General features: G+C 31.7%; 1 protein-coding gene across 1 annotated transcript in view; it reads right to left on the bottom strand.

The window, feature by feature from the left end:
• Positions 1-22,289, bottom strand: part of LOC114332933 (putative fatty acyl-CoA reductase CG8306) — an 88,778-nt gene that overhangs the window by 25,552 nt on the left and 40,937 nt on the right. The window contains exon 2 of the mRNA XM_050642496.1: positions 2,427-2,664. Coding sequence (XP_050498453.1) covers positions 2,427-2,664 — 238 coding nt within the window. The remainder of the gene's footprint in view (positions 1-2,426; positions 2,665-22,289) is intronic.

The following is a 22,289-nucleotide window of genomic DNA, read 5'->3' as shown; positions in this document are numbered from 1 at the left end:
TCAATAAAATTAAAAATACATATCAAAAATGAATAACCATTTTCAATTTCGTTGCAAAACGAAAATACAGCCGCATAATATTCTAATCCAATCAGAGAGTGCAGCAAGCACCTCTACCGGTTTCGAAACTTATTAGTCTCTCATCAGGAGGCACATATGCTGCTCTCTCTGATCCAACCAAAACAAACCCCGGCGTGTAGTCACGAATTGCAACGAACGAAATGGCATAGATGCCCTAGCGGCAACTACTAGCAAACCCCTACACGCCGGGGTTTGTTTTGGTTGGATCAGAGAGAGCAGCATATGTGCCTCCTGATGAGAGACTAATAAGTTTCGAAACCGGTAGAGGTGCTTGCTGCGCTCTCTGATTGGACTAGAATATGATGCGGCTGTATTTTCGTTTTGCAACGAAATTGAAAATGGTTATTCATTTTTGATTTACCTGTTTACTCTTATTGGAGTATGAAAGGAACCATTCTGGTTTGAACTTTACCGCGCTGAGCAGATGGGACGTGAATTATAAATTGTAAAATTCCCCCATCTTCCTTAGTCTCCGCATCCGTTATGGCTTGCAAATTGTAGAAGCCTCGGAGGTGTAACCAGAGGAGGTTCCCATTGTTTTCAGTCTGGTGGGATGTAGAGCAGCATTATGTTCACAAACCATACATACTCATAGACGTTTCACGGCCATGTTAATCTTTCGGATCGAATTAACGCCATCTCTTGATTGGAATGGGAACTAAATTGACAAATTTTAGTTACGTGGGAATTTCAAATTATAAATTTTGCGGGATTTTTGATGAAATTTCGGAGGAAATTAAAACAACAGAAAGACAATCCAATGTTTTATTCAATGTTTTACTGAAAACTTCAAATATTCCAATTTGTTTTCAAAATGCTATAAACACTACTGCCATGTGTCACGTGAAAGCACTGATGTGTAATATTGAGTTGAATGAAAATTTTTGAAATAATCTTGTAGGATGATTGTTTAGATAAATACCTAATCTTTCACAAACTTCCAAAAATATATAGGCCCGAAATGTTGATGACACACTTGTATATTGGAATAAACTGTTTCAGGATCTATTATATTGTTTTTTTTAATGTGGAGAAACACAACACGGGATGATCAATGTAAACTAAAAATTCTACTCACAAAAACGGAGAGGAGGTTAATACAATTGATTAAAATTGTGATTAAATCTAATTAAAAACGTAACACCACTATAATAAAATATTTAAGCAACAAACTGTAAAATAAAAAGTAAATAACAAATTAATTTAATTGTCAACTGTCAGTTGTTAAATATGACAAGAGAATTGACTGACAGCGACATCTCTGGATTGGAATGGTAACTAATTTGCTGTCTTGACCACAAACCATACATACTTATAGACGTTTCACGACCATGTTAATCTTTTGGATCGAATTAACGCCATCTCTTGATTGGAATGGGAACTAAATTGACAAATTTTAGTTAGGTGGGAATTTCAAATTATAAATTTTGCGGGATTTTTGATGAAATTTCGCAGGAAATTAAAACAACAGAAAGACAATTCAATGTTTTACTGAAAACTTCAAATATTCCAATTTGTTTTGAAAATGCTAAACACTACTGCCATGTGTCACGTGAAAGCACTGATGTAATATTGAGTTGAATGAAAATTTTTGAAAGAATCTTGTAGGATGATTGTTTAGATAAATACCTTATAATCTTTTACAAACTTCCAAAAATATATAGGCCCGAAATGTTGATGACACACTTGTCTATTGGAATAAACTGTTTCAGGATCTATTATATTGTTTTTTTAAATGTGGAGAAACACAACATGGGATGATCAATCAATGTAAACTAAAAATTCTACTCATAAAAACGGAGAGGAGGTTAATACAATTAATTAAAATTGTGTATAAATCTAATTAAAAACGTAACACCACTATACACAATAAAATAATTAAGTCACAAACTGTAAAATAAAAAGTAAATAACAAAACAAATTAATTTAATTGTCAGTTGTTAAATATGACAAGAGAATTGACTGACAGCGACATCTCTGGATTGGAATGGTAATTAATTTGCTGTCTTGACCTTGACAATTTACGTGAAACGTCTATGAGTATGTATGGTTTGTGGTCTTGACCTTGACAATTTACGTGAAACGTAATTAGATTGAAAACTTCGTCTTTTAAAAATACATATGTAAATAAAATACATATGTAAAAATAAAACTTTTATTGAGACCAAGATTCTGGCAACGCCTTCGCGGTTTCTATAATTTGCAAACCATACAAATGCTGAGGCAAAGAAGGCTAGGGGAGATCTATGAATTGCATCTCTCTTCCTGCCTGCTCTGCGTGGCAAAAATTCCAACGAAGAAGAAATTTAGTTTAGATACTAAATTAAAATCTGTATTAAACAAACCTGTTCAACGTCCTTGTCTTTCAACAAAGTTTCAAAGACGGAATTCTTTTTAATCTCATTTAGTCTCTCGGAAATTTCTTTTCCTTTCTTAGGTCTCATCAGGAGGAAAATTTCTCCATGATCGGGAATGGATCTTAATATCTTTTCCAGAAGGGTGACACCAACAAATCCAGTACCACCAGTTATAAATATATTTTTGTTCTTATAAAAATCTTTAACTCCCACAGAAGATGAAGCCCTAAAAAAGAAATAAATTATATTACACTTATTTAACATTTTTTACATTAATAATAACATAAGATTCGCTGACGACACCGCTGGAATCGCTACAAGAATTGTTAAATAGAATTAACGATTATTGCATTCTATATGGACTCAAAATAAACAAGAAAACACTAAATTTATGATTGACTCAACAACACAACATGGAAATGAAAGGTTAATACTAGAGCAAACCCAAATACACTCGGGTGCAAAAAAATCGATCCACTGAAAATTTGGTCATTTTCGATGTCTCGAATTTCCTAAACCTTTTGTCCGATTTAAGTGATTGTTTACCATGTTATAGCCTTATTCATTAACAATATCGCTGTAATAATAGTCGGAGAGATAGAAGCGGATTTTGTGCGTGATAAGTATAGTGATGTGAGTCGAGAATATTTCCAAGCGAATATTCGCGAACATTGGAAAGTTTCCGAGAATATTCGCCTATAAAAAATGGAAATATTCTCCTGACCTCGAATATTCCCGGAAACTTTCAACGGAAAATTCTCGAGAATATTTCCGAGAATTTTGAAGAATGTTTCCGTGAACTTTCCATAATATTTCCGAGATCTTTTGAGAATATTTCCAAAAGCCTTTTGGACATAAGAGTCAGTGACGTAATTTGAATTTACATGGAAGTAGCGCTATTTAATTCACACGGCCGGCGAAACTATACCATTGCCAAGTACAAAAGGAACATTGTTTTGAACATTACCTTCATTATTTTTATATTAAAAATGCCTAAAGCTAATAGCTATAATGCATAGGAATATTTCTAAAGAGAAATAATAAATAAAAAGAAAAAATTCCAAACTAAATAAAGTTATGTAAAAACTAGATGGATAGTTAGACTTATGTAAAAAACAATCCTTAATTGTATAAATAACATTATTGCGTCTAAAAGTGCTTTGCCGAGCTTATGGTCATAGAGGGAGAACATTTAAAATGTTCACGGAATTTTAAACAGAACTGTTTGGATGATGAAATATTTTGGATAAAGTTGGAAAAAGGAGCAGTTGTGATATGCTTCTTTTCATGAGCATTTTTCAGTGCGTCACAAATGATAGAAAAAAAGGTAAGTCCGTGATAATACACATTTATGGAATTTATTCTAACATGACATTTTAGTTAAATCTGACAGTTGTCACATTTTATTTGCAATTTGGCATAAAAACAAATCAATTGTAATCACCGACGAAATGTAATCACCGACGTGCGTTTTTTTCTGTCACATACAATTTAATGCGTTAGAAAGAAATCGAAAAACTGTGACGCACTGAAAGATCCTCATGAGAAAAAGCATAACACCAATTGTGAAATGGGTTAGGTACTTTATTGGAAGGCAATATGTTTAAAATAGACCAGGTTGTCGAGGCATTTAAGTATACAGAAAATATATTTACCGAGAATATTCCATTACTTTCAATCAGTAAGTCTGAGGAAAAGAAATGCTTATCTAAATTAAAAAAAGAAAAAAAATTGTAGTGAAGCCTGTGCACTATGCTGCAAACTTACTTACTCTTCTTTAACAGGACAAAGCCTTACTGGTGAAGAGCATATATTAGCTATGCAGTGTATAGACAAGATATTAACCAATCATCCCAAGTTTATTGACAAAAAAGAAAACATTTTTACAGAACTAACAAAGTTCTGTGCACAAGTAGACCTTTGGTTAATGGATTTTATTTGGCTTTCAGCACGATCAGTAGATTGTATAAGCTGGTGACAAGGAATGTGCACTAAAACTTCTTTAAAAGATTTGGCAATTAGAATGCTGGGGTTACCAGCATCCTACGCTGAAACAGAGCTTAGTTATAGCACATACACTTTCACATATAATAAAAGGAGAAATAGACTGACTATAGATAGAGCAGGGAAATTAATGTATAATAGCTCATAACGAAAAACTCCTAAAAGATCATAAACATAGAAAAATGGTATGTGATGAGAGTCTTTCTATAACTCATCTGTTGGAACCAGTACAAGACTCTAAATCCGTATCAGAAAAAGATAGATTAAGCGAGACGGAGAGAGACTCTTCATTATATTCTCTTCATATTACATGCGCGAAGAAAATTGTGTAGTGTCTGTTGTTATTACTAGTTAAGAAAAAAGTTCCTGCTTTAATACTATATAGGAATACAGATTACCTGAAGTAAGTTCCTATATAATCAATTTTGGTTTGTTTATTGTATGGTATCTTTTTTATTTCAATATTTTTTTAAATAAAATAACTTTTTTAGTTTTAATTATAATGACTACTAACAAATATTCAGAGTATTTTTTTTATTAAGTTAAATAAATTTTAAAATTATTTCTGGATATTTAACTTGTAAAAGATTTTTTCTGTAGTCGTAATAACACAACAATAAGTAAAGCTAACTACTGATTTGTATAATTTATTATAATAATTTTAATAAAAATGCAATATTTCCATAAGTTTCCAATATTCTCGGAAAGTTTCCGACGTTCGAATCTTCCCGGAAATTTTACATCACTAGGATAAGTAATATGGAAAAACTATACGGGGATATGTTGAATTAGTTCTGTACATAACTTTCATCTACGGCCGGAAACCAGAGTGGGGGCCGAGGGTAGTTATAAGGGGTCAAAGTCGCGGTTTTTATTATTTTTTTGTGACGCTCATGATCGAGATAGTGCCCCAAAATTTAGGAATAAATAGGTCATGACGTAACTAAGTAAAATCTCTATGGGCGGAACGCTGTGTGGCCGACAGAGGGGAGGGGGTAGGGGTGAATATAAAAAATATAAAGGGTTTTTTACGACGTTCGTGATTGCCATAGTGGACCAAAATTTGGGAATAAGTAGACTATGATTTAGCTAAGTAAAATCCCCAGAGCGGGAAACCAGAGTTGGGGATGAGGGTAGTTTTAAGGGGTCAAAGTGGCAGTGTGTATTATTTTTTTTTTTTGACCTGGCACAACATTTGACCCCCACGCAGCGTTCCGCCCCTGGAGATTTTACTTAGTAATGTCATGATCTACTTAGTCCCACATTTTGGTACACTATCTCGATCACGAACGGCAATAAAACCCCCATATATTTTTATACTCACCCCTGCCTACCACCCCTTTGTACCCCAGGCAGCGTTCCGCCCCTGGAGATTTTACTTAGTTACGTCATGACCTACTTACTCCCAAATTTTGGTGCACTATCTCCATCATAAGCGCCACAAAAAAAAATAATAAAAACCGCGAATTTTACCCCTTATAACTACCCTCGTCGGCCACTCTGGTTTCCGCCTCTGGGGATATTACTTAGTTATGTCATGGTCTACTTATTCCCAAATTTTGGTGCACTATCTCAATCACGAACGTCGCAAAAAACCCCTTACATTTTTTATATTCACCCCTGCCCCACCCCTTTGTCGGCCACGCAGCGTTCCACTCCTGGAGATTTTACTTAGTTACGTCATGATCTACTTATTCCCAAATTTTGGTGCACTATCTCGATCGTGAGCGTCACAAAAAAATAATAAAAAACGTGATTTTGACCCCTTATAACTACACCTTCCTCTCCCACTCTGGTTTCCGGCTCTGGGGATTTTACTTACTTATGTCATGGTCTACTTATACCCAAATTTTGATGCACTATCTCAATCACGAACGTCATAAAAAGCCCCATATATGTTTTATATTCACCCCTACCCCCACCCCTTTGTCGGCCACGCAGCGTTGCGCCCCTAGAGATTTTACTTAGGTACGTCATGACCTACTTATTCCCAAATTTTGGTGCACTATCTCGATCATGAGCGTCATAAAAAAATAATAAAAACAGCGACTTTGAGCCCTTATAACTACCCTTGGCCCCCACTCTGGTTTCCGGCCGTTGGTGAAAGTCATGAACACAACTAATTCAACATATCCACGTATAGTTTTTCCATATTACTTATCACGCACAAAATCCGCTCCCAGCTCTTAGACTATAATATTGTTGCTAGGCAGGTAAACTGTAATTGTATACCGGGTGTACGAATCAAACTGTGTTTTTTTCTCAAAGTTCGCATCACCCTGTGGACTATTCTAGCATTTATAAAATACTGAAATTAAAAACCAACTATAGCCCAGGTTTTCTTAACATTCTGTTTTTAGATTCATTCACTTATGTTGGATAATAAAAAAGTTAGGTACTTTAACAACTGGCCATGTTCGTCATCAGTACAGGGTACAGGGTTTTTCTAAATAAGTGCAACAAACTTTAAGGGCTAATTTTACACGAGAAAATAATGACAGTTTGATTTATAATCATATGTTCGCAAACGCTTCGTTTTCGAGATAAGGGATGTTCAATTTCTTTTTACAAACTGACGATTTATTTATTCTTTTAAAACCAGTTGGGATATGCAAATCAGGTGCGTTTTAAGACGTAGTTATTGCACATGTTTTGACATACAATTATTAAGAATTTAATATTCACCATTGGCGCGCAAACGGGTATTATGACCGATCGTATTACCCGTATGCACGCCTATGGTGTATATAAAATTCTTAACTGTATGACAAAAAATGTGAAACGAAGCGTTTGCGGACATATGATTATAAATAGTATGGTATAACTAGACCCAAACCCAGACATCCAAAGTGAAAGTTATCCTCCAACACCAAATTGTTCTATATGGTCCACATAATGTTCAGAAAAAAGTCACACCATTTTGAGCGTCGGGTTTGGGGGAGGGAGAGGGGGAGAAATCGGTAAATTCGTAGTTTTTACGTTTTTCGTCAATATTTCTAAAACTATGCGGTTTAGCATGAATAACCTTCTATACAAAAACTATGCTTTAGCAAAAACAATGTTCTATACAAAAATGTTCTACGTGAAATTTAAAACAAAAAAGGTCCTATACATAATTGTTATAAAATCAACGGTTCCAGAGTTACGGAGGGTAAAAAGTGGGGGTTTTCGATACTTTTTATATTCTTTGGGCAATTTATAGAAATTTTCTTTAACAGGATTGTGTTTTGTAAACAAAATTTGCTATTTCAGTGGCCAATGATATGTTAGTGATACGCCCTTGAAGAAACGTCAACCTCACCACCTAAAATCATCATCAATTGCCCAGATAATACAAAAAGTATCGAAAACCTCCATTTTTCACCCTCTTTAACTCTGGAACCGTTGATTTTATAACAATTATGTGTAGGACCTTTTTTGTTTTAAATTTTATGTAGAACATTTTTGTATAGACCATTGTTTACGCTAAAGCATAGTTTTAGAAATATTGACGAAAAACGTAAAAACACTACTAATTTACCGACTTCTCCCCCCAAACCAGATGCTCAAAATGGTGTAACTTTTTACTGAACAATATGAGGATCATATAGAACAATTTGCTGTTGGAGGAAAACTTTACTTTGGATGTTTGGGTTAGGCCTTTTTTTGGACCAATTATACTATACTACCTCCGTAACTTTGGAACTGTTCATTTTAGAAGGATTATGCATCGGGCCTTTTTTATTTCAAATTTAATGTAGAACATTTTTGTATCGAAGGTTGTTCGTGCTAAACCGCATAGTTTTATAAATATTGACGAAAAACGTAAAAAACTACGAATTTACCGATTTCTCCCCCCTCTCCCCCCAAACGCGACGCTCAAAATGGTGTGACTTTTTTCTGAACATTATGTGGACCATATAGAACAATTTGGCGTTGGAGGATAACTTTCACTTTGGATGTCTGGGTTATGCCATCTTTTGGATCAATTGTATCAATATGTTTTATCAATTTTAAGATACAATGTTTTCTTACATTTCGGCACTTCATTTGAAGTTTTTAATATTACACTTAAACAATTTTCATTTACATAATTTAATTAGAATTATGCTAAGCCGTTACTGGCCTGTCTCTGATGTATTCTCACTTACGTCATTATTGATTAGATTACGTTATTAGGGAAGACCGGAGTGAAACGCCGATTCTTTTAGCCTGATATTGGTGATTATAGTTCAACAATTTACAATTTATTAGAGAGGGTGATTCATTGGTAAGATCTGATTGTAAAACTGTCAACTGTTGGGAAATTCCACAATTCCAGCGGCGTCGTTAGTTCATTAATTGATGCAAGAGACCGGAAAAATGGAGAGAAATAGCTAAGCTTTTGGAAGCCAGGGTGCTAGAAGGCCTGTAGCATCTACTCAGGGTGGTACACGACAATTAGACCGAAAGCAGTAGACCGAACTCATTAGACCGAAAAGCACTTTACCGAAACCTCACTAGACCGAACAGCATTAGACAGAAATGGTAAATAAATTTAAAAAGTTTGCAGTAAATTATGCTAAGATTTTGTATATCTGTCTTTTTGTTTATTGTATTTTTTTGTATTATTTTATATATAGACTGTGTAAATTGTTACTCTGTACAGTCTGATATGAAATAATTTTTATCCGTTAAATAAATTAGTGAAGGTAAAAATAAATTAAGGGTAGAGTGACGTTAACACCATTTTAACTGTTTATAATAACTATCCAAATAACATTTAGTTGTAATTACATTAGTCATATCTCTTTTACTGCGACAAGTAAAAAGAACTGCTTTTCGGTCTAGTGAGGTTTCGGTAAAGTGCTTTTCGGTCTAATGAGCTCGGTCTACTGCTTTCGGTCTAATGATTTAGGTCTCTTTACAGTAAACCACTCAGGGTACCTGTACAAACAAACTATGATTCCCCAAAAAAAAATGCTATTTGTGAGGAATTTGATAAGTTTCCTGCATCTACTGAAACAGCGGCTATGTCAGTTCTCTGCGAATGCCCAAAAAACGAATACCGTCTGTGAGTGATTTTATATGTTTACTATATACGGAAAAGGTTTCCTATGGTACTACAATCTTTCTAAGGGACTGATATTCAGCTCAGCGGGGTGGTATTCGAGGTGTGAAATTCCAACAAGGGATCTACCTGTTTTATGGAATGATCCCTTTTTTATGTAAGTACACATTCCGAACAATAGCACCCCTCTAAGCTGAATATTAATAAGTCTCTTAGATAGATTGTAATACTATACAACTACTGATACTGCAGCGATCTCAGCCCTCTAAGTCCTAAGTAACCCAGGACACATATTATGAGCGCCGTCCGCATATTGTAAAAGTTAACAGGACGCATAAGAGAAGCACTGTTTTTAGACGATTGGATTGTAAGACTCAGAGAATCATTTTGCACCATTCTCCCTCGTGTTAAGATTATTTTAAAGGATATACGAGAAGTATTAAAAGTGAATACCAGATTAGTTATTAATATTCAGCAGCAATAAAAAGAGAGCCGATTGAATTTTAAAACAGTTAATGATTTCATTCATACAAAGTTTAGAAAATATCTTTCTTTTATTAATAGTCTAGTAAAATAAGATTACACTACATGTAAATCAAAATGTAAATTCGTACAGGTTGGAACAAATTTTATATCAAAGTTTAGGTGAGTATAAAAGATATTTTCAAGAAAGTATCCAAATCATATAAGGGGATCATTGTTTAAATAATTAAAAATAGGTAATTCTTGCACCTTGTTTACTTTTTTAACTGCTGAGGTAATTTACATTTTAATGAAGCTCTTTAGGGTTTTTTTCTACAAATCTGAAGGACAAATATTTCACCTAAGACTTACTAAATTAAATTTGACCCCCGATTTATTTAAATAATTATATATAAAGTTTAAAAATCAAATTTACAAAAAAGTATTTTTTGCCTTTTAAATAAGCACTATAAATTATTTTATTTAATAGGAGAAGTTGAGCTATGTTACCAGTATTAAGCAAAAAATTTGTTAAAAAATATTTAATAATTTATGAGATATTTCATTTGTTTATCAAATGTTACTATATTTTCAATTGCAAAAACGCGGTTGTTACCAAAAGAATATAAAACTGTGTAAAACCTCGTTACCTTTATTTTTATGTATATTTTCGATAAATGTATTGATAAATTCAAATTTCAATTTAACTCTAAAATGACATTTGAAAATTGTTCTAATTTGTTTATAATTTGTTTTCTTAATAACGTCACGGGGATTAAACACTTTGAAATGCTGTTCCGATAATCCGGTTCCTGGGAATTTTTCACTAATTAACAAATTTTTTTGTCGTTTTTTCTTTTTCTTTTTTTTTTCCTTGTAGTAAAAGATATAGTTTTGCTTATAGAGGGGGTTTCATTAAGAATGTAAAATTTCTGAGTATTATTTCTGAGAATGTAAAATTTCAAAATATTAAGATTTAACCAAAATACTTCAATAAAATATGGCTCCTTATTGAGTTACAGGGTGTTTTATTTAAAAATTTAAAAATTATTTTTGATCAGTATTTTAAAACTATTCGAAATATCCTTTTTATACTTGGTAGAAAGTGTAGGTACTATACACCCTATGAAATTATGTTAAATACAGGTTTCCGGCTATTACCAGAGGCGTACAACAGGCGGACAGGGGAAAGCAAATGGTTGACCCTTCCCAAATTCTACGTCACTGGCGAAATTGCCATTTTAGCGCAATTTTTAGATTCTCCCATACTCTCAATGTAAATAACTTACTTTTCACTCGTAACGATAAAGTCATTAGTTTTCGAGATATTTGCCGTTAAATATGTAACGGCATGGCAGTTATTTTATTTTGATCAAGGTTTTGTGCGGCTTAATTTTTAATTTCAAATAGCTCGAAAGCTGATGATTTTATCGTTAAGACTGAAGAGTATATTATTCATTCTTAACGATAAAATCGTTAGTTTTTGAGATATTTGAAACTAAAAATTAAGCGGCACAATATATTAACCAAAATAACTAAATAACTGTGCCGTTACATGTTTAACTTCAAATATTTCGAAAACTAATGACTTTATCGTTACGAGTAAAGAGGATGTCATTTACATAGACAATTTCACCAGTGACGTAGAATTTGCGAAGGGTCAACCATTTGCTTTCCCCTGTCCGCCTGTCGTACCCCTCTGGTAATAGCCGGAAACCTGTATTTTACATAATTTCATAGGGTGTATAGTACCTACACTTTCTACCAAGTATGAAAAGGATATGTCGAATAGTTTTCAAATACTGAGCAAAAATAATTTTTAAATTTTTAAATAAAACACCCTGTAACTCATTAAGGAGCCATATTTTATCAAAGTGATTTTGGTTAAATCTTAATATTTTGAGGTCTAGAATCGACAACTCGGAGATTGGACATTCTTAATGAAACCCCCTCTATAAGCAAAACTATATCTTTTACTATAAGGAAAAAAAAAGAAGAAGAAAAAACGACAAAAAAATTTGTTAATTAGTGAAAAATTCCCAGGATCCCGATTATCGGAACCGCACTTCAAAATGTTTACCCCGCGACGTTATTAAAAAAAATATAAACAAATTAGAACAATTTTCAAATGTCATTTTAGAGGGGAGTTAAATTGAAATTTGAATTTATCAATACATTTATCGAAATCATACATAAAAATAAAAGTAATGAGATTTTAAGCAGTTTATATTCTTTTGGTAACAACCGCGTTTTTGCAATTGAAAATATAGTAACAACTGATAAACAAATTCAATATCTCATAAATTATTAAAGGTAACATAGCCCAACTTCTCCTATTAAATAAAATAAATTTATAGTGTTTATTTAAAACGCAAAATATTTTTTTGCAAATTTGATTTTTAAATTTTATATATAATTATTTAAATAAATAGGGGTCAAATTTAGTTTATTAAGTCTTCAGAAAGATTTGTCCTTCAGCTTTGTAGAAAAAAATCCTAAAGACCTTCATTAAAATGTAAATTACCTTAGCAATTAAAAAAGTAAATATTGTAATATATACTTTTTTGAAAATATCTTTTTTCTACGAGCGTGCAAAAATGTCTACTTTCGCGCACGCATTTTGGTTTAGAAAGTTTTACTTTTCCGCACGCGTGTTACTTTTCCGCACGCGGTTTACTTTTCCGCACGCGGTTTTTACTATTCCGCACGCGTATCCACCGTCATGGAAACCAAGATCGTCGTCATGCTAACTAATTATATTGAAAGTTTGGTTTTGACAACATTGTCAAAGAATTAAGTCAACTTTTTAACAATTTTATTATTATCAAATACAAAATATGTAATTTTAATTATATCTATTTATTATTTACAATGTTTATATTGAACGTACAACTGAATCCTACGCTTTTTTCTTCAAATATGCTGTTAACTTAAAATAATCGCCTATATTGACATTTTTTTCAATTTTTAATACTGACTTGAGCATGGAATAGCGGGACCACAAAGTATTTGGTTTGCAGATTTTGGATAGACTAATAAAATAAGCCAAAAAACACTTCTTCTTTTAAGCTATTTACACTTTTTCTTTACACTTTCTAAATTCATAAAAATATTGTAATTCTTTCTTGTACCTGTTTGCTGATTTTTCCGGTAACAAATTAAGATAATTGACAACGTCGAGGATAGATGGAGGTAGTTCTTCGTCACTTGATGCCATCTAAATCACTGAATTATTTTTTAATTCGTAATAGTCCAGAAAGCCACTGCGCATCCGCTAGGAAAAATATTCTAATTCGGATTTTTTGCACAATCTTACTCAAAAAGGACTCCTTTTAACAAATTTGCATGTTGCCAGGACCAAAAGATGGTCAAAAATTTTTTAAACGTTTTTTTTTTTGTTTTTTTCCTAAAATTATTTTTTTTGCACGGAAAAAAGTTTTTTTTAGGTTTTTTGGATCATTCCAAACAGAAAAGGTATTTAGTGCCTTTTCTCTAAAAATGATAGTTTTTGACATATAAGCGATTAAAAATTGAAAAATTGCAAAATCGGTCATTTTTAACCCTCAAAAACTGTGTAAAAAACTGAAAATTTAAATGTTGCCAAAGTAGATAGATACTCTTTAAACATCGATTGATGAAATCCCGAAGAGTTTTTTGCAATACAATATTCAAAACTCCTTTGTTTTTAATTGCTAATCGAGCGTGCGCGACACTATTTTCAGTATTTTCCACTGACAGTATGGTGCAAATGAAAGGAACAAATTCGTTATTTCGTAAACCGGCGACTTTAAGAAAAAATCCCGAAACAGGTCGATTTTTATTGTTAAGTTATGATATCGTGGCATATATGGTATACTAGTGACGTCATCCCTCTGGGCGTGATGACGTAATCGGTGATTTTTTTAAATGAGAATAGGGGTCGTTTGCTAGCTCATTTGAAAGGGTATTCAATTTTCTATTCAGTAATATAAACATTTATATAATTATTTATACAGGGTGTCCTTCTACTTCTTTTTTTGTCAAATAATTTAATTTAATAAAAATTTTTTGGACACCCTGTATAAATAATTATGTAAATGTTTACATTACTGAATAGAGAATTGAAGAACCTTTCAAATGAGCTACCACACGACCCCTATTCTCATTTAAAAAATTTATCGATTACGTCATCACGCCCAGACGGATGACGTCACTAGTATAGCATATATGCCACAATATCATAACTTAAAAATAAAAATCGACCTGTTTCGGGTTTTTTCGTTAAAGTCGCCGGTTTACGAAATAACGAATTTATTCCTTTCATTTGCACCATACTGTATACACATGCAACGGTGTCGCGCACGCGTGATTAGAAATTAAAAAACAAAGGAGTTTTGAATACGGTGTTGCAAAAAACTTTTCGAGATTTTATCAATCGATGTTTAAAGAATATCTACCTACCTTGGTAACATTCAAATTTTAAGTTTTTCGCATAGTTTTTGAAGGTTAAAAATGGCCGATTTCGCAATTTTTCAATTTTTAATCGCTTATATGTCAAAAACTTTCAACTTTAGAGAAAAGTCACTAAATACCTTTTCTGTTTGTAATGATCCAAAAAACCTAAAAAACCTTTGATAAATGCAAAAAAGATAATTTTAGGAAAAAAACAAAAAAAAAAACGTTTAAAAAATTTTTGACCACCTTTTGGTCCTGGCAACATGCAAATTTGTTAAAATGAGTCCTTTTTGAGTAAGATTGTGCAAAAAATCCGAATCAGAATATTTTTCCTAGCGGATGCGCAGTGGCTTTCTGGACTATAAGTAAAGATCAATTTTAAAGTATGTGACGTGCTTCTTGACAATAATTGCTTTGTTTGACATCGTTGCTATGCCTTTAAAATATTAAAACCTGTACATAACAGGTATTTAGGCACCGCATTGAATTTAATTCGGTGTTATTAGATCGTCGTCATGCTAAAGTTTGGTTTTGACAACCTTGTCAAAGATTTAATTTGTGTATGTATTTTTATATTAATTCAATTAATTGATAAAGATTTTGTCATTTTTAAATGCTCGTAGAAAAAAAATTGTTCCTAACTCTTGCAGAAAGTCTCTTTTCCGCACTCGACTGCTTGCCGAACTCCGCTTCGCTTCGTTCGGCAAACTGCAATCGCGTGCGGAAAAGTATGACTTTCTGCACTTGTTAGGAAATAGTATATTGTGCAACAAGTGCAGAAATTACCTTTCTGCACGTGTTTCACACTATACTTTTTCTACAAGCACAGTTTTTCCTAAAAATAAAAATCACAATTTCCAAACGACGATTAATTATAATAGGTACATATGTGATAAATTTTAAACTGTATTTAATTAATACCTACTAATCAATTTAAATTCCTTATACCTAAATAAATTGCACAGAAATCAGTTAAAAAATTAATGCACTGCCTTAATTTGTTTAAATTTAAACAATTATTACACATTATTGACATTATATTTATGCAGTCACGGATTTACACAAAACCTACTTCATTCGACGTCTCTTGCACAGGTTGCTAAATCCTTATTGGTTATTTGATAATTATAAAATGTTTAATAAGAATAAAATTGTAAAATAAAACAGTTGTAACATCCATAATTTAGTTTCTATGCTATAGTTAAATATAATAATTGTCTTATAGGTTATATATTTGTCTAAAGTTTAACCACGGATGTAAACAGAATATAACGTTACTCAGAATGCGGTAGTCCACGGATGTAAACAGAATATAACGTTACTCAGAATGAGGTAGTCAACTGTGCAGAAAAGAACTTTGCGGCACAGAAACGTCACTTTGCGGCACAGAAACGTCACTTTTCTGCACACTAATGTCAAATATCTTATACTGTGAGAAAATATCAAGTTTGCTAACATAAAACCGTGCAGAAAAGTGCACTTTGAATAGTGGTTGTAGAAAAATAACTATTGTATTCACCTAAACTTTGATATAAAATTTATTCCAACCTGTACGGAATTACATTTTGATTTTTTTTTTATTTTATTAGGTTATAAACTATTTTTAAAAAGTATTGCGGTATCCATTATTTTCTGTGTAAAAATTAACTAACTTATTATATTTCAGCTAAAAAAAAGACTTTGCAACTTTAATCCTGTCCATTCTTTGATGTTGCCCAGCCCAGGTCATTTGTCGTCTACCCGGGCCGCGTCTGCCTTCTATGAACATTTAATAAAATACTTAATACGCCATTATACTCTGGGGTAATTAGCAAAATTCATGGAAAAGTTATTTACCAGCAATTTTATTGCTGGAATCGAATTATAAGATCCTATATATTAATAATATAGGTATGCAAAGTCCGCAGATAGTGTGCTACTTTTTTTATAAACAAAATGGCGCCGACAAATCGTATTTTTTCAATTATTGCTCTATAACTCCGAAAATTTTAACTTAACAACAAAAACACCCAAATAAAAATTCACCGCAATTTAATTCTGCATAGAAGTATGTTTTTCACGATTTGCTCCGACGAAAATTTTCCTCGGAAAATGCGGGTTTTCCTAACAAAAACTATAATTTTCAAATAAAGTTTTAGGTAAGTAATTATTAATCAATAATTAAATAACTTAGTGACATCAAAGATTTCTTGGTATAGATTGTAATTCCAGAAGCCGGTGAAAAGTAAACGAATATTTTAGCAACAATTCAATTGTTAATTAACAATTTACGATCGCAATAATAACCAAAATAATCATGATACATTGATCAAACTTATAAAGATTATAAAGATGAGATGCTTGTTTAATATTTTATCGACAAAATATAAATTTTTCTTTTTTTTGCATAATCTTTAAATTTTGAAAAAAAATAGTTATAATACGTTGGTCTAATTAGTAAAGTACAAAGAAAGGTTATTTACCAGCAATTTTATTGCTTTAATCGAATTATAAGATCTTATTTATTATTAATATAGGTATGCAAAGTCCACAGATAGTGTGCTACTTTTTTTATAAACAAAATGGCGCCGACAAATCGTATTTTTTTCAATTATTGCTCTATAACTCCGAAGATTTTAACTTTACTCCAAAAATACTCAAATAAAAATTCACCCCAATTTAATTCTACATAGAGGCATGTTTTTCCCGATTTGCTCCGACGAAAATTTTCCTCGGAAAATGTGGGTTTTCCCAACAAAATCTCGAATTTTCAAATAAATTTTTTGGGCCAGTAATTATTTATCAATAATTATATAGCTTGGTGAAATAAAAGCTTTCTTGGTATAGATTATAAATTGAGAAGCCGGTTAAAATGAAACGAATATTTTAGCAACAATTCAATTGTTAATTAACAATTTACAGTCGCAATAACAACCAAAATAATCATGAGACATTGATCAAACTTAGAAAGATTATAAAGGTGTGATGCCTATTTAATATTTTGTCGACAAAATATAAATTTATCATTTTTTTGCATAATCTTTAAATGTTTAAAAAAATTGTTATAAACAAATTAACATTTCTTAGAAATTGTTTATTATATTCTAATTTTAAAAAATACTTAAAATGCGTATTTCATAGGTCTTAAAAATGAATGCTTTAAAAAAATTTTCCAACCATTTGCAAAAAAGTTAGGAAACAGCAAAATAAATATACGATATCTCCATTATTTATAATTTGTTTTAATTGTTTCAAAGCTTAAAAGTGAGTCTATGGTACAATCTAATTACTCACAAATAATGTCAAAAATTAGTGCAATGGTTATATTTTAATCAAAGATTAAAAATACTTTTTTTTTGTAATTTTTAGCGCGAAAGTAGGCTTGATACAGAGCCGGAGATAAAATGTTCACTCGAAGCGACTGACACGCTTAAACTCGCGCGAGTTGTGTATGTGGGCGGGTAGCTACGGTACTGTATTATTCTACTTTCGCGCGTGTAAATTACAAAAAAATATATTTATAATCTTTAATTAAAATATAACCATTAAGCTGATAATCGATATTGTTTTATAAATAATTAGCTTGTACTTTAAACTCACTTCTACGCTTTGAAAGAATTAAAAAAAATTATTAACACCGTAGTAATAGTATGTTTACTTTGCTGTTTCATAACTTTTTTGCAAATGGTTGCAAAAAAGTTTTAAAGCATTCATTTTCAAGATATTTGAAATGCACATTTTAGTTATTTTTTAAAATTATAATATAATAAAAACTTTCTGAGAAACGTTAATTTGTTTATAACTATTTTTTTTAAACATTTAAAGATTATGCAAAAAAATAAAAAAATTTATATTTTGTCGACAAAATGTTAAATAGGCATCTCATCTTTATAAGATTTCAAAGTTTGATCAGTGCATCATAATTATTTTGGTTATTATTGCGACCGTAAATTATTAATTAACAATTGAATTGTTGCTAAAATATTCGTTTAATTTTCACCAGCTTCTGGAACTATAATCTAAACCAAGAAGGCTTTTAAGTCACCAAATTATTTAATTATTGGTAAATAATTACTTATCTAAAACTTTATTTAAAAATTAAAGATTTTGTTGGGAAAACCCGCATTTTCCGAGGAAAACTTTCGTCAGAGCAGATCGGGAAAAACACGTCTCTATGCAGAATTTAATCACGGTGAATTTTTATTTGAGTGTTTTTGTTGTAAAGTTAAAATCTTCGGAGTTCTAGAGCAATAATTGAAAAAAACACGATTTTCGGGCGCCATTTTGTTTATAAAAAAAGTAGCACACTATCTGAGGACTTTGCATACCTATATTATTATTATATAGGATCTTATAATTCGATTCCAGCAATAAAATTGCTGGTAAATAACTTTTCCCAAAAATGGCCTATTCTCCGATCATCAGCCCAGACTATTATCTATTTTAATAGTAGTAACGTTTCCATTATCATATCATAAAAACACTATTTAATGATAGGATTTGGAGAAAACCATCATTAATAGTTAAAAAATACGAAATGGAAATACATTACATTAACGAAAATATTCATTACATTACTGAACTAATTTGTGTAGATATATCTATCCCATGACGAAAAACAGCCCAATAAAACTGGCAGTGTCCTATACGCCAGTCAACGGGAGCAAAAATAGGATATTACCTCCGAATTCTATCCTACTGCATGGATTTTAATGAAATTCTGGGCCTAGCCTCTACTTATCTCCTAATTCAAAGTCTACCCTATGCCGATGTGTGCTTTTATCTTAGGGGTGGTTCCCACCCCTTCTTAGGGGTGAAAAATTTTTTGGTTAAAATTACCACGGAATTCGCTAGAGAACCTAATTCTAAGCAAAAAGTGTTCTATAATTTTTTTTTTGAAAACTCAATACTTTTTGAGGTATTCGTGGTTGAAAATTGGCCATTTTCATTGAAACAATATACCTTTTCGAACGGTTTTTTGTGAATAACTTAAAAACTAAGCAACTAACGAAAAAAAAACTATATTAAACATTTTTGTAGGTTTTAAAAAACAAAGAGACACTTGCCTTCATAAATCTTCTAGTTATAATATAAAAAGAGATGTGGCAGGTGAAAATAGTTTGTTTTTTGGTACATTCTCAAATTGGTGCATTCAACTTGAAATAACAGAGAAACGGTCGATTTTAAGTGTATTAAGTGTACTAATACCTTTTGTAGTGCTTGAAAATACCTTTATGAGCTATATTAAATGTCCATTACATTAAAACTAAGCGAGATATGCTGCAAATAAAAATGGATAACTAGTGTATTTTAAGAAAAAATGAGAAGTAATTTTAACCCCCATCCACCAAAATGTAAATGTATTGTTTTCCTTTCACAATACCTTTTATTATAGTGTTATTTTTATGTTCAAAAAGTTGGACGGGTTTAAAATAAATGGTTTTTGAAAAAAAAGAATTTTTTTTTCAAATTATAGAGCGCATTTTTAAATTTTCTTAAAAATCTCCCTTTTTCTCCATGTAACTTGAAAATGATAAGAGATACAGTAATGAAAAATAAAAAGGAAATTTTTATCTCAAGAAGCCCTAGATTTTTGCGTGGAATCTTTTTTTTTCGTATCTCTTATCTTTTTCGAGTCACATGGAGGAAAAGGACGATTTTTAAGAAAATTTAAAAATGCGCTCTATAATTTGATCTTATTTTTTTCAAAAACCATTCATTTTAATCCAGTCCAACTTTTTGAACATAGAAATAACACTATAATAAAAAGTATTGTAGAAGGAAAACGATGTATTTAAATTCTGATGGATGAGGGGTTAAATATACTTCTCATTTCTTCTTAAAATACATTAGTCATCAACTTTTTTGCAGAATATCTCGCTTAGTTTGAATGTAATCGACATTTAGTATTGCACATTTTAAAGGTCTTTTTAAGCACTACAAAAGTTATTAGTATCATTATACACCTAAAAGTTTTTCTAAAACAGTTTCTCTGTTATTTCAAGTTGAATACACCGACTTGAGCATGCAGCAAAAAAACAAACTTTTCACCTTTCACTTTTCAAAACAAATACCATATCCCTCTTTGTATTTTAACTAGAAGATTGATGAAGGAATGAATCTCTTTGTTTTTTTTATAACCTACAGAAATATTTTATATAGTTTTTTTGTTAGATGCATAGTTTTTCAGGTATTCGCAAAAATCCATCCGAAAAGGTGTCATTTTTCAATGAAAATGGCCAATTTTCAACCACGAATAACTCAACAAGTATTGAGTCTTCAAAAAATAATTATGGAACAGTTTTTGCTTAAAATTAGGTTCTCTAGCCTCTTCCGTGGCTATTTTAACCAAAAAATTTTTCACCACCGAGAAGGGGTGGGAACCACCCCCAAGATAAAAGTGCACATCGGCATAGGGTAGATTTTGTTTCTTGAGCTATTCCCTACTTATTGTGAAAATATTAAGTAAATCGATATAGTAGGATGGAATTCGGAGCCAAATACCCTCATTGACTGCCCTACTAATACAATGAGGAAAAATTACTTAGTCTTCTTCTTCTTAGCCTTGTTTCTTCCATTTTTGGACATAGGCCTCTCCCACCTTCTTCCATCGATTTCTATCCTGAGCAACATACCTCCAATTTGTTCCGGCTATTACTTTGATGTCATCTGCCCATCTGTGGTCTTCTCATTGGTCATCTACCTTTGTAAAGTCTCCAATGTTGTATTGTTGCGTTCTAACGTTGGTCTTTTTGTCTAACAATGTGGCCTGCGAAGCTCCATTTGAGTTAAGCAATTTTTGTTGTGATATATCATCGACTTTTGTTTTTGGTTTTATCCTCTCGTTCCTCTTTTTATCTGACAGTCATAATAATATATCTATATATCATCGACTTTTGTTTTTGGTTTTGTCCTCTCGTTCCTCTTTTTATCTGACAGTCATAATAATATATCTAACATTGCTCTTTCCGTTGCCCTTTCTGTTGTGACTAATTTATTCACATTTTGCCTTGGTTAGGGTCCAGGTTAATGAGGTAGTACTTATGTAGGTAGTGGTAGTACCTAGGTAGGTAAATGACTTAGTACTTACTAATAAATAATAATATATTATGACGAATTACCGACCGCAAATAACAGGATGACTCATCGGACGAAAAAATATCATAGAACAATCATCTACCCTTCAATAAAGTCGTCCCAGGAAGTCAACTCAAAAGTATTGACAATATCATTTTTAAGTCATCTACTTTAAAATGTATTACATGAATGTCTGAATTGCCAACATGAAAGGGCAGATAAAATTATATTACTTTTACGCATTAAAGGCACATCCCATTGTTCGTTTACTATTGTTCCAAGATAGGTAAACTATTTTACACGGTCCACTGGTGTATTCTTGATAAGCAGTTGGTCATCTTTAATTTTATTTTTGCTGATGACCATAAATTTAGCTTTTGATATGTTGTAGTCCAAATAATTCATTTACTTCATTTACTTAGTTTATGTAAACTGTTGTTCTAAGTTAGTTGCTGTAAACTGTTAAAACTTGTTGTTTAGGCGTTCTCCATTTAGGAGTATTTTGTTACCAAGTAACAAAACAATGTTTAATTTATTATTAACTATTTAGATGGGAAATAAGCCACAATTAAATTGAAAAAAATAATTGTATTAACGTTTCGACGCCCAAATCGGGTGTCGTTGTCAAAATACAAAATACTACTAAATTAAACAAAAATGTTGTTGCTTAGTAAAAATTCTTCTAATAATTTATTTAATATGACTCATTTATATCGGAAATTCAGACATATATTATACATTTGAAAGTAGAAGACTTTAAAATGATATTGCCAATATTTATGAGTTGCGTTCCTGGGACGACTTTACTGACATTCGATTACATGACATCAACCCCAACTCAAGAATATCATAGCATGTGATCTGTC

This window comes from Diabrotica virgifera, chromosome 2 (assembly GCF_917563875.1).
Source record: "Diabrotica virgifera virgifera chromosome 2, PGI_DIABVI_V3a".
NCBI classification, from domain to species: Eukaryota; Metazoa; Arthropoda; class Insecta; order Coleoptera; family Chrysomelidae; genus Diabrotica; species Diabrotica virgifera.
The sequence above is the reverse complement of the archived record's forward strand: the minus strand, read 5'-3'. Positions and strand labels throughout refer to the sequence as shown.